This window comes from Mirounga angustirostris, unplaced genomic scaffold (assembly GCF_029215605.1).
Source record: "Mirounga angustirostris isolate CCGP_5_RB_7025 unplaced genomic scaffold, mMirAng1.0.hap1 SCAF_6, whole genome shotgun sequence".
Classification (NCBI taxonomy): domain Eukaryota; kingdom Metazoa; phylum Chordata; class Mammalia; order Carnivora; family Phocidae; genus Mirounga; species Mirounga angustirostris.
Genome location: NW_026991714.1, coordinates 129,358,501 through 129,371,907, shown reverse-complemented (window position 1 = coordinate 129,371,907; position 13,407 = coordinate 129,358,501). Strand labels below are relative to the sequence as shown.

The 13,407-nt window shown below is 35.0% G+C and overlaps 1 protein-coding gene across 5 annotated transcripts in view; it reads left to right on the top strand.

The window, feature by feature from the left end:
- NT5C2 (5'-nucleotidase, cytosolic II) overlaps positions 1 to 13,407 on the top strand; it is a 93,280-nt gene that overhangs the window by 38,943 nt on the left and 40,930 nt on the right. For 3 of the 5 annotated variants that reach the window (XM_064595229.1, XM_064595228.1, XM_064595230.1), the window contains exons 3-4: positions 5,239 to 5,322; positions 5,689 to 5,762. In XM_064595229.1, coding sequence (XP_064451299.1) covers positions 5,239 to 5,322; positions 5,689 to 5,762 — 158 coding nt within the window. The remainder of the gene's footprint in view (positions 1 to 5,238; positions 5,323 to 5,688; positions 5,763 to 13,407) is intronic. The other 2 variants (XM_045878736.3, XM_045878737.3) reach the window with 1 other exon arrangement.

Genomic DNA, 13,407 nt, shown 5'->3' with positions numbered 1-13,407 from the left:
AGGGAGCCCGATGCGGGACTTGATCCTGGGACTCCAGGATCATGACCTGAGCCGAAGGCAGTCGCTTAACCAACTGAGCCACCCAGGTGCCCACTAAATTAGATTTTCAACAGAAATCCACATATAGCATATTTTAAGTAAACACACATATATACTCACAAAGAGACATTGTTTGGTTCATAATCTAAATTTATACTCTCGATCTGATCTTGAAAAAGCACTTGTAACTTTTCTTTGATTGCAACAAGCTTGGAGTATATTATTACACAAACCCATAACCAAAACATGCCCAAGAAGATTTTATACTTGTATCTTTAGTCTCATTTGTTGTTGCAGTAACTGTTGTTGGGCCCTTGGCCAGGAAATTGTGACTCTAGACAGGGGGAGGAGCTAGGGATAAAGTGCACCATCGCCAAAGAAACTCTTCCAAATGGATTTGTGTGGAGCAACAGTGATATCCAATGACAAGTTAAATTAGACACAGAGGTGTTTTCTCCAACAGTCTCAGAAGATACATGCTGTTGAGGGGCTTGGTTCAGACTAAAACAGTCTTTTTGAAGTTAGGTTAAATTTACACAGAAATAAATTATACTAGGGACTTGAAGAAGAATTTTGTTATGTGACTTCAAGAACTTACTGACTCAGTTTCACGCATTGCAGAACGGCAACCAGTGACAGATGAGGTAATGCTGCTTTGAATTATGAGTTAAATCTCAAAACTGCTACAAGTTTGCTATTGACAAAATTCTAAATTTAGTAAATTGCATGTTCGTGTTCCTTAAGTATGAAGATACTAGATCCTTACTCTTAAAGCACATAGTCTTATTTCTTATGGTTAATATCTATATTTCCTTGGATAGAATTTCTTTAAATTTCATTCCTTACTGTGGAGGGATGTGATAGTAAAAGCTGTTAAATTTATCTCTGTCTAAATCTGTGCCTGGTTTTATAGTGCCAGGTTTTATATGTGTTGTTTCCTAAAGATGGTTTCTCTTGTTAATGCTCAAATCTGTATCTTGCAAATATGCCTTAGTATGTAGGAATTTCTGACTGATAATTGCATTTTAAGGTTGGATGCTTAGGTCAGTCATGCTTTGTGGAGACTTTGTGCTTTATTTAAAATAAGCTTGGGAAAGTTCATTTCACAAATGTATTCACATTCCGGAAGTGGAGGTCTATAGTAGAGTGTGTTCCACTGGTTAATAATTTAGAAAAGTGACACGAGTAAATTGGCATTGGCCCAGAGTCAAGGCCCTGGGACCAATAGAAATTTTTGAATTCTCCAAGCAGATACAGTCTTTTGTTTTAAATGTATGGTGGGACAGTGAGCCAGTCTTTTAACTGATACAGTGCCTAATATTCTCTTTTGTTGTAACAGTAAAGAATAGTGATTAGTTTGGGGCCAAGGGATTGTTTCTCTTGAAGACTGTATCCTGGAGACATGATATTTCTGGCCCCAGGCTGCCTGTCTTCTGAAGTCAGTGCATACTTTCAGCATTTGGGTATTTATTATCTCTGTAAATCTTAAGAGTATGTATTATTGCAATTCTCTATAACCCAGCTGTCCCCTTTTGTCATTATAGCTTTACTTAATACACTTTAGATATTCGCACCCAAATTAGATTTAATTCCCTTATTGCCCTTTCCTTCCATGTTTTATAGGGAAAGAAGAGATGAAAACATATGTGAGATTTTTCTTTTTGTTTCATAATAGGATTGAGAAGGGGAGACAGGAGTGATTGTTTCTTAAATTCAGGAATTTCTTCTGTGGATGAGGTTACTTATTTTGAATGAAAGTGAAAAGATGAAGGATATTTAGTGGAAGGTCTTCATAAGACAACATCTTACTTCCTAAAGTTACGCATCTAAAAAGTCTTTCCTCACTCAGTCTACTCCCTGAAACAAAGTGGTTCTGGCTTTGTAGTAGGCTTTCAACAAATGTGCTAATTGAATAAGGTAACAAGTTAATCGAAGGGGAAAGAGTGCGATTTGATGGATATTTAGCAGTCATAATTTTGGCAAAAACAATAGATTTTCATATTCCCAACATATGTGATTCCAAGAGTTTGTATGGATAATATACCTAAGGTGCATTATAATCTTCATATCCTTAAAATAATGTTATAAAGGAGTACAGGCTTAATCTTTCTTCTGACCAAGAAATAAACTGGTAAGCTATCTTGCTGGGTCTGTTGATAGTTTCTTTCTACCTTTAGCACTGATTGATTGATAGTAGCAAAGTCTGTTTTTTACCCTGTGATTTGAGCTGTGCTGAAACCAGCTCACATCATTCTATCAGAAACCAAGCTGTTTCTTTTATCATATGCTCCCAACATGTATCCCTCCTGGGTTGTATCATAAGAATCTTTGCAGTCGTTCCTGCCTGAATTCCCATAGAATATTTTAGGCATGTCAGCTGTTTGGGCTCTGATCAAGGATTTGATCCAGTTGGCCTCTAGCCTGAATTGAGAGTGTGTTTGAAAAGCCTAATCTTCAGTGGCAACATTTGGTTTCCAGAGTTAGAACCATTGCTTTGTGTCTTACCCCTCTTGTGCCTTCAAAAGGATTTATGTAACTGAGAAAAGGTGATAATAAAGTAGATACTTTTATCAGTAAAAGCAGGGTGAAATTTGATGAAGTGGTAAAAAGATCATGGTGATATATTTGGGTTTGTGGGTGTTTAAAAAAAGATTTGAATGGGTGTCTTTTATCTTGTAGTTCCTTGGATCTTTCGGCTATCCATTAGGCTTCTATCTCCCTCCCATCTATTAGAAAGGACTTGTATTAGGGCATCTTAAAATAGGAGACCAAAGCGCCCAACAGGTCTAATTAAGGGGAAAAGAAGCCCCAAGAAAAGGGAAAAGAAAAACACCTATCTGCAGAGGAAGCCCAAAATCCAAAGGAATATTGCTACAGTAATTTGGGGTAAGAAGAATTATAAATAGGCCTTTTAGGTACTTTGTATATAAAATATAGTCCACCATTGGTCAGTGGCAAAACTAATATACAAGACTCAGTATTACCTAGATTCTAAACATTGACTTTCATATATAACTCATCTGTACTTAGTAGATAAACTGGGTAAAGCATAATTGATGTACATAATCCCATTAGAAAAATAAAGTGTTAATCTACAGTATTACAGAGATAAGGAGGTAAATACCAATACTGGCATTAATTCTCAGGATTTAGTTCTCAGGAACTAAGGGTTTTATAGAGCTAATCCAGTGTGCATAACACACTAAGATAAGTAATGATTTTCGTATTTTTCAGAAGATTAATAGTTCTTAATTCAAGGGCCTATTGATTTTAAGTCCTTGATTAAAATATTTCTAAGCAAATACTTGATTTTTTTGGTCTGCATTTAAAATTGGTGCATACATTCTGAGATGAGAGGAAGTTTTCTGTTAAAACTTGAAATAGTAATATATGAGTTGGTGAAGAGTCATTACCTAGATTAGTGGTTCCCAAACTCCCCAGTATTCCATCAGTTAAAATGTAGAACATTCATCCCTTCATGGACTATTGTCCTTATTTGTATATAGTAGAAAACATACACAAATTAAGCATATTTAAATGATGAAATAAGTATCAGTAGAAGATCTGATACCTTCTTTTTTTTTTTTTTTTTAAAGATTTTATTTATTTATTCATGAGAGACAGAGAGAGAGAGGCAGAGGGAGAAGAAGCAGGCTCCCAAGGAGCAGAGAGCCCGATGCAGGACTCGATCCCAGGACCCTGGGATCATGACCTGAGCCGAAGGCAGACGCTTAACCATCTGAGCCACCCAGGCGCCCTATGATACCTTCTTTTTGTACCCAGTAGAGTCTTCTGCATCCCCTGGTATAGTCATTCCTCTTTGGAGATTATTGACCTACATCGTGAATAGGAGCCCAACCCACGCATCTTTATTTTATTTGTAGCATTCTCATTTCTCATAGTTACTTCTAAAATGAAGGCAAAGAAAAGGTTTGGTAATAAGAGGATAAACCATTCAATAATTTTGGCTGTCAAGCTCGGGATGAGATGGAAAGGGTGTGTGTGTGTGTGTGTGTGTGTGTGTGTGTGTTTTAAGATAGCGGTGGGGAGGGGCAGAGGGAGCAGGAGGAGGGAGAGAGAGAATCCCAAGCATGCTCCATGCCCAGCGCAGACCCTGACATGGGACTTGATCTCACAACCCTGAGATCATGACCTGAGACAAAATCAAGAGTCGGACACTTAACTGACTGAGACACCTGGGTGCCCTGAAAGGATATTTTTGTTTTCAGAGATGATTAAAACTTACCCCAAAACATCATCATGGTGATGATTTGCCATGCTATTATATGTTTAGTTTTCCCCATGTCTTCAAAAGTGATCTTTCTGAAATTTGACTCTGATTATTTCATTTCTTCAAAATCTGGTAATTTGTCCTTGCTTGCACAATCAAGTCCAAACTCTAATGTGGCATACAGAGTCTTCATGATTTTGACTACTACTAACCTTTTTAGCTTCATAGCTTTTATTGCCCCTTCTTCCTACCCCTACCCTTCTGGAAAACCTTTTGCAAAAACAAATAGGAAAGCAAAACCAAACAAAACTCCTCTGCTCCAGCCATAGTAAATATTTTATAGTTCACTATAAACCTTGTCCTTGCTTAGTTATTCTGCCTGGATTGCCTTTGTTGCTTTGTCCAATTGAAAAACTTCTACTGATTGCTTAAGATTCATCTCAGACATCTCTTCTGGTCTCTAAAGAAGTGGTATCCTTGCCTCTGTCTTACTTTATAGCATTTATCGAATTGCTGAAATTATTTGTGTATAAGTGTCTCTCCTGCTAGGCTGAATTCCTCAAGGATAGAGATTATAAATTAAAATAGAAGTTCCATAAGGGCAGGTACTCTTGTTCATTCACTGCTGTATCATGTACCTTGTTTGGGATATAGTAAGCACTCAGCATTTGAACGAATATATTTATGTTTATGTCTTTAGTATCTGGCATGTTGTAGGCTTTAAATGAACTCTGTTTATTAAATAAATTATAAATGAATGAGTGAATGTATTATAAAATCTCAAAAATAAGTTTATCTTAGGGAGTCAAACTTAGAAAAAGAGAGCTGATTCTCTGAAGTCTTTAGCACATGGCATTGTTAATACTAAGACACAGTTAAGAAAATACGTATATTTTCATTTATCTGATTTCATTTATGGTATAAGAAGGACTTGAATAATTTTGTTATGAATCTTTTTTTTTTTAAAGATTTTATTTATTTGTCAGAGAGAAGAGTGAGCGAGCACAAGCAGGGGGAACAGCAGGCAGAGAGAGAAGCAGGCTTCCCACTGAGTAAGGATCCCGATGCAGGACTCCTATCCCAGGACCCTGGGATCATGACCTGAGCTGAAGGCAGATGCTTCAAGGGGAGGGACAAAGGGAGAGGGAGAGGCAGACTCCCCACTGAGCAGGGAGCCAGCCAGAGCCCTGATGCGGAAGTGGAGCTCCATCCCAGAATCCTGAGATCATGACCTGGGCCGAAGGCAGACACTTAACCAACTGAGCCACCCAGGTGCCCCTGTTATGAATCTTAATACTGGTATTTAAATGAAAAAAATCTAGAAAGATAACCAAATAATTACATTAAATTTAGGAATTTTGGGGGGGCGGATTTGCTTCAGTGTTAATTGAGAGATCATTTTTTGCTTCTTTTTTTAGGGTGTTTGTGAACCGAAGTTTAGCCATGGAAAAAATAAAGTGTTTTGGTTTTGATATGGATTATACACTTGCTGGTGAGTAGCACTTTTTGATTGCTTAAAAACTGCTTTATATATAACAGAGTGGGTCTACAGGAGGCAATTCAGTAAACACTTGATTTAATCATATATTTAGCTACTAGAAGCTCTTGTTATCAAAGCTCCTTCCATTGATATTTATGAATATTGAAATTACCAGATATCCTTGAAATTTACATGGTATAGATATGTAGAACAAGTGCTAAATTATTTTAGAGTCCTTGGTAAGAAATAGTATGGTGAAATTATACATTAATTTGTATATCAGGGCACTTTTGGCTTTTACTTTGTAAAACTATTCTTCAATGATGGAATTTTGTATCTCTTGTTCTACCCAAGGAAAACTTAACAGTTAAAAATTTTAATGTTATTCTTAAGACAAATGGAAAATGTGTTTATTTCCTTTGAAACGATTGCAAATGCACTATGTAAAGACTTTTAAAAAATTAGAGCTGTTTGCTCATTATCAAATAGACTTTAAACACAGCGCTGTACTGTTTTTCCCTTCCTATCTCTGAGATATATTTGAAATAATCAGTGGATTAGTTAATAGTTGCAAGATCTCTTCAGAACTTATGAAGTTTTTATTAAAAATTCATTTGATTTTGATGTGAAAATGTCATTTAAGTAGTAGAGATGAAGGACTGAGTTGAGTACATGTGTATATATGTATATGCATGCATGTGTGCATTGCCATGACACTTGAAAAAGAATCTTTCAGAAATTTTCTCTAAAAAATACTGTCTTTACACAAAAATCTTAAAATGTATAAATTCACTTTCTTCAGAAGCGTCTTATAACAGTATTAGAAAACTGAGTTCCATCTCAAATTAGATCTCAATTTGATGTTCAATTTAGGCTAATATAATAATATTCATTATAACACATAAATGTATTATAAATATATGTAAATATGTATTGTAATATAATAATGCAAAAATGAACATATGCAGTTTATAGGTAGTTGCCACATAGATGTAGCTATGCTATATACCAAACAAGTTATATATTAAAAATATACACTGACTTGGTTTGAATTTCCCTTTCTTCCCTCCATACTCTTTGTTGTTTATTTCATTTTCTATTGCCTTAAAGTTGTTTTTGCTGCATTTTTATCCTTACATATTTTTCTGATTGGACACAGACACTTTTAGGACCGCTTCTCAGAAAGCAAGTTGGAAGTACTGTACTTTCTCAGGGTAGATCTTCCAAATTGGGAGAAAATCCTACAGTCTCTCTCCTTTCTAGAATTTTACCTCTCCAGGGAAAGGAATGGTAAGATAATTCAGCTGAAAGAGATACTATCTAAAGCAGCAGTAGAAGTTAATGGGAACAAAAAGTGACAGATTTTTTTTCCCTTGGTTATTAAGACAATCTCATTGTATTGAAATAGTTGTTAGTGTTTATTGAAAACCTGTACTGTTCAGGCACATTTTGTTACTGAGCATTGCGATAACTACATGTTCCCACAGAATAATGAAAAAATGAATTCTCTTGTTTAATGAAAAAGTCACTGAAAAAAGTCTCTAAACTTTAAAGATACCTTATGATTTCTTCTTTTTGCTTTTTTGTTTTTTTAATCCCACTTCATATTTTAATGCTTATTCTTAGTAAAGATACTAATATACTTTGCTTATATATAAATATAATAGTTAATTATTAACACTTATTAAGTGCTTATTATGTGCTAAGTAAGCCCTGTTCTAATAATAGATTATCTCATTTAATACATGGATTATCTCATTCACATCACTTATTTAATATTTACAAAAACTCTATGAGGCAGATATTACTGTTGTCTTCATTTTACAGATGATGCTAGGACTTTGTCCAAGGGTGTTTAGCTATGATATAGCTGAACTGAGATTCAAACCTAAGTATACATTTAAATGTGTATGTGAGTATACACACACATGTATATATGTATTATGGTAAGTTTAAATTATCATTTTGAACAATGACAATTTATAGTGAGGTATAATTTCAAAGTACTAGGCTCCCTCCCTTAAACAAACAAACCAGGACTTAAGCACTCAAACGGGTAATGCCCTTTAAAGGAGTCCCCCTTGGGGCACCTGGGTGGCTCAGATGGTTAAGCGTCTGCCTTTGGCTCAGGTCATGATCCCAGGGTTATGGGATCAAGTCCCACATTGGGCTCCCTGCTCGGCAGAGAGCCTGCTTCTCCCTCTCCCTCTGCTGCTCTCCCTGCTTGTGCTGTCTTGCTCTCTCTGTCAAATAAATAAAATCTTTAAAAATAAATAAATAAAAAAATAATAAAGGAGTCCCCCTTGAGAAACTGTACATTATTTCAACAACTCAGTGTTGGATGAAAAACATTGCTAGTCTTCTTATGGTACTACCTTCACTTCATAAAGCACATAGGAAAACAAGTTTATTGGCTTGTACTCTTCTCCTGTTTTCCAGAATAGTATTCATTAAATTTATCTGAGAATAACTTTTATTATTTAAAAAACAAAAAAAACCACACCCATGAAGTGCTAAGGACTTTTCGTCAGAAAAATGTGCCATAAAGTATAGAGACAAGATTAAAAGAAGATTTTTTTGAAAGCTTTGAGTATTTGGAATAAACATCCCTGGAATAAGTGTAATAGCCTCACGGGATAAGTTCTTGGAAAGGGTCTATATTTGTTCTGAAGCCTTGTCTGAGACATTGTCTTCTCTGCAGTCCTGACACCTTGGTACATCATTTCCTAAGAGCAGTTTATATATCATTTGCAGCTTTTGTTTGCTTGCCTGTTTCCCCACTGGCCTGTGAGTTCTTCAAGGGCAAGGGCTTTCTTTTTCACTTTTATATCCTATGTGTTTCCTAAAGCCTGTCATGTAGCAGGTGCTCAGTAAATATAGAATGAACAGTTTGGGTACATAAGTTTTAATAAATCAGTTTAAGAGTTAATCACTATACTTTATTAAGATAAAAACTTAATTAAAAACTGTAAGAAAAATGAAGACTTTAATGTGAGACCTGAAACCATAAAAATCTTAGAAGAGAGTAGAGGCAGGGGTTTCTCTTACATCGGCCATAGCAACTTTTTTCTAGATAGGTCCCCTGAGGCAAGGGAAACAAAAGCAAATAAACTATGGAAACTACATCAAAATAAAAAGCTTATGCACAGCGAAGAAAACAGTCAACAAAACTAAAAGACAACCTACTGAACAGGAGAAGGTTTTTGCAAATGACATCCAAGAAAGGGTTAGTATCCAAAATATATAAAGAACTTCTAAAACTCAATAATCTTATTAAAAATGGGGGAGAAGAACAGCCATTTCTCCCAAGAAGACAAAAGATGGCCAACAGACACATGAAAAGATGCTCAACATCACTCATCATCAGGGAAATGCAAATCGAAATTACAATGAGGTATCACCTCACACCTGTCAGAATGGCTAAAATCAAAAACACAGACGCAACAGGTGTTGGTGAGGATGTGGAGAAAAAGGATCCCTTGTGCACTGTTGGTGGCAATGCAAACTGGTACAGATAGTGTAGAAAACAGTATGGAGCTTCCTCAAAAAATTAAAAATAGAACTACCCTGGGCGCCTGGGTGGCTCAGTTGGTTAAGCGACTGCCTTTGGCTCAGGTCATGATCCTGGAGTCCCTGGATCGAGTCCTGCATCGGGCTCCCTGCTCAGCAGGGAGTCTGCTTCTCCCTCTGACCCTCCTCCCTCTCATGCTCTCTGTCTCTCATTCTCTCTCTCGCAAATAAATAAAATCTTAAAAAAATAAAAAATAAAAATTAAAAAATTAAAAAAATAAAAATAGAACTACCCTATGATCCAGGAATTGCACTACTGGGTATTTACCCAAAGAAGATGTGATAAACACACACACACACACACACATACACACAATGGAATATTATTCAGTCATAAAAAGAATGAAATCTTGGCATTTGCAATGGAAGGATGGAGCTTGAGAGTATAATGCTAAGTGAAATAAGTCAGTCAGAAAAAGACAAATGCCATATTATTTCACTCATATGTGGAATTTAAGAAACAAACGAGCAAAGGGGAAAAGAGAGAGAAACCAAGAAACAGACTCAACTATAGAGAACAAACTGCTGGTTACCAGAGGGGAGGTGGGTGAAGGAATGTAAAATAGAGGGGGGGGGACTAAGGATTGTACTTGTTGTGATGAGCATCAGGTGATTAAAAACTTAAAAATTAATTAAAAACTATATAAAAAAAAGAATCAGTCACTGTATTTGAGTTTACCCAGTATAAAATATGCAATATTCAAGTGAAATACTTTTAAATATGAACTTATTTTTTAAATTTTAATAAACTTTATTGAGGAGTAAGTTACATATAATAAAACATGCATTTTAAGTATATAAATTTAGTTCAACAAAATGTATACACGTGTTTAACTACCACTTAAGATAAAGAATATTTCCATCACTCCAAAAAGTGCCCTCATTGCCTCTTTGAAGTCAGTTCGCCCTCCCGCTCTTTGCCTCAGGGCTTTTTGTCACTATAGATTAATTTTGTCCTTTTCAGAATTTCATATAAATAGAATCATGCAGTATGTACTCTTGTGTCTGGCCTCTTTTGCTCAGCATAATGTTTTTGTGATTTATTGATGTTGTGTCTGTCAGTAAATAGTTCATTTTTTTATTACCCCTCACATTTTTAAACTATAAAAAGTTTGAAATAATTTTAGACCTGTGGAAGAGCTGCAAAAATAATAGTTGGCCTCTATTCTCTTCCAGTGGTGACCTCTTACTTGACTACAGTTGACCACAGTACAATTTTAGAGCTAAGAAATTAACCTTAGTGTAGTACTACTAACTGAACTACAGACGTTACTCAGTTTTTACAAATTTTCCCACTGAGGTTCTTGTTCTTTATTCCAATCTAGGATCCCACATTGCATTTAGTTGTCATATTTCCTTAGTGTCTTCTGTGACAGTCCTGTCTTTCATTGCTTTGACACTTTTGAAGAGTGCTGGTTAGATATTTTTTTAGAATCTTCCACAGTTTGGGTCTGCCTGATGTTTTTTCACATAATTGAAGTATTATGCATATTTGTGAAGAACACTACAGAGATGGTGTACCCTTCTCACAGTATAATACCAGGGGTACATAATGTTGGTAAGTCTTATTACTAGTGATGTTAACCAGTAAGCATTATACAATTATCATGTTTTTCTTTAAACTATATTCTTTTTGGAGGGGGGAGTCAAGTAGTAGTCCATTGTATGGGTACAGGTTTTTCCTGCTATCTGAAAGTAGAGCGTTCCTATGAAACTGTTTGTAAGCTGAAATGTCATAAAGCAAAGAAATAGTTACCATTAATTTATATGGAAACATTTTTGAGGATTTCTAGACCCCCCCAAGATAACTTTTCTTAGGCTTTTCTGATACCTTAAAACACATCTTGCTAATGGATACACAAAATAAGTTGAGGTAAAGCACAGTTGGTTACAGACATAATTCAGAGCTATGGTGGCTTGATGCTGACATGTTGAGTGTAAGTCCCAGGGAAGGAGTGTGGCAGAGCCACTCTTGCTGCTTGTGATGCATACCACCTTTATAAGGGCTGCTTGCAAAACAAATGCTGAATGCCATTTTTGCTTTTCAACTTTTTTCATAAAAGCAAAAATCCTCTTCAGATTTATTTCAGTTAGCAAAAACAAGTACTAATGTAGGTCTTTCATTCAAAGTTAAGTGGCATGACTTGAACTTTCAGAAAGTGGGGGATACCTATATATCACAATTTGTTTATCTGTTTATCTGTTGATGGATGTTTGAGTTGTTTCCCTTTGGGGCTATTATGAGTAAAACTGCTATGAACATTGGTTCTACATACTACAAGTCTTTCTGTGGATGTATATTTTTATTTCTCTTAGGTAAATAGGAGTACAATTGCCAGATTATATGTTTACCTTATAGGAAATAGACAAATGGTTTTTCAAAGTAGTGATACCATTTTAAAGTCCCACCCATCAAACATAAAAATTCTACTTGATCCAGTCCTCACCTATGCTTGATATTATCAATCCTTTGAATTTTAGCCATTTTAGTAAATGTGTAGTGTTATTGTGATTTTATCTTGTATTTCCCTCATAACTAGTGATGTTGAAGATCTTTATGTGGTTATTGGCTATTTATATTTCTTTTGTGATGTGCCTGTTCAAATGCCCATGTTTATTGGGTTGTCTTTTTATTGTTGAGTTGTAGAAGTTAACTTTATGTATTCTGAGTACTGGTCCTTTGTCAGATATATGTCTTGTGAATATATTGATCAATATGTGTTGGTCTGTATGTTGACATTCTGTTTCATTGAAGTAAATATCACATGGTCTTGATTGATTATTGTAGGTTTTTTGTTAGTCTTTAAGTCAGGTAGTGTAAGTCCTTTCTTTTTTGTAATTGTTTTAATATTCTGTATCCTTTACATTTCTATATAAATTTTAAAATTAGCTTATCAAATTTTCAAAAATGCCTGCTGGGATTTTTATTAGGATTGCCTTGATTTCTAGATCAATTTGTAGAGAATTGACGTCTTAACTACACTGAATCTTCCAGTCCCAGAATATGATACATTGGACCATTTACCTAATCTTCTTTAGAATTTCTTAGCAGTGTTTTGTCATTTTTGGTGTAAAAGTTTTACATATATTTTGTTACATTTATCTGTTAAGTATTTCCTATTTTTTTATGTAGTTGTAAATGCTGTTTGAAATTTCATTTTCTATTTAACGCTAACATTTAGAAATAGCTCATTTTTATATATTCTTGAATCCTGTGACTTCCTAAATTCACTTACTCATTCTACTAGCTCTTTTGTAGACTTATTAGAATTTTGTACGTATATGATCAGATCATCTGCAAATCACTTTTTTCTTTCCAATCTCTGTATTCTTTTTTTTCCAATCTGTTTATCTTTATATCTTGTTAGAAAAAACTTTTTCTTTTTGCCTTATTACAGTAAAACCTTAGTACTTTGTTGAATAGAGGTGTTGAGAATGGACCTCTTTGCTGTGTTTTTTAAAAAATTTTTTATTGTTATGTTAATCACCATACATTACATCATTAGTTTTTGATGTAGTGTTCCAAGAGTCATTGTTTGTGTATAACACCCAGTGCTCCATGCAGAGCGTGCCCTCTTTAATACCCATCACCAGGCTAACCCATCCTCCCATCCCCCTCCCCTCTAGAACCCTCAGTTTGTTTTTCAGAGTTCATTGTCTCTCATGGTTCTTCTCCCCCTCTGATTTCCCCCCTTCATTCTTTCCCTCCTGCTATCTTCTTCTTTTTTTTTTTTTTTTTCTAAACATATATTGTATTATTTGTTTCAGAGGTACGGTGTTCTTGATCTTAGAGAATGTTCAGTTTTTCACTGTTGAGTATGATGTTAGTTGTAGGTTTTTTATAAATGCTTTTTATCAGGTTGGAAAGTTCTCTTTTATTCTTAGTTTTCTGGGAGTTTTCTTTTTAACATGAAGGAGTGCTAGATTTCATCAAATGTTTTCCTGCCTGTATTGAGATGATCCATATGGTTTTTCTTTTTTAGTTTGTTAAAAGGATGAATTACATTGATTTCGGAATGTTAAACCAACTTTGCATTCCTAGAGTAAATCCCACTTGGTTAGTATTCTTTGTATATATTGACAAATT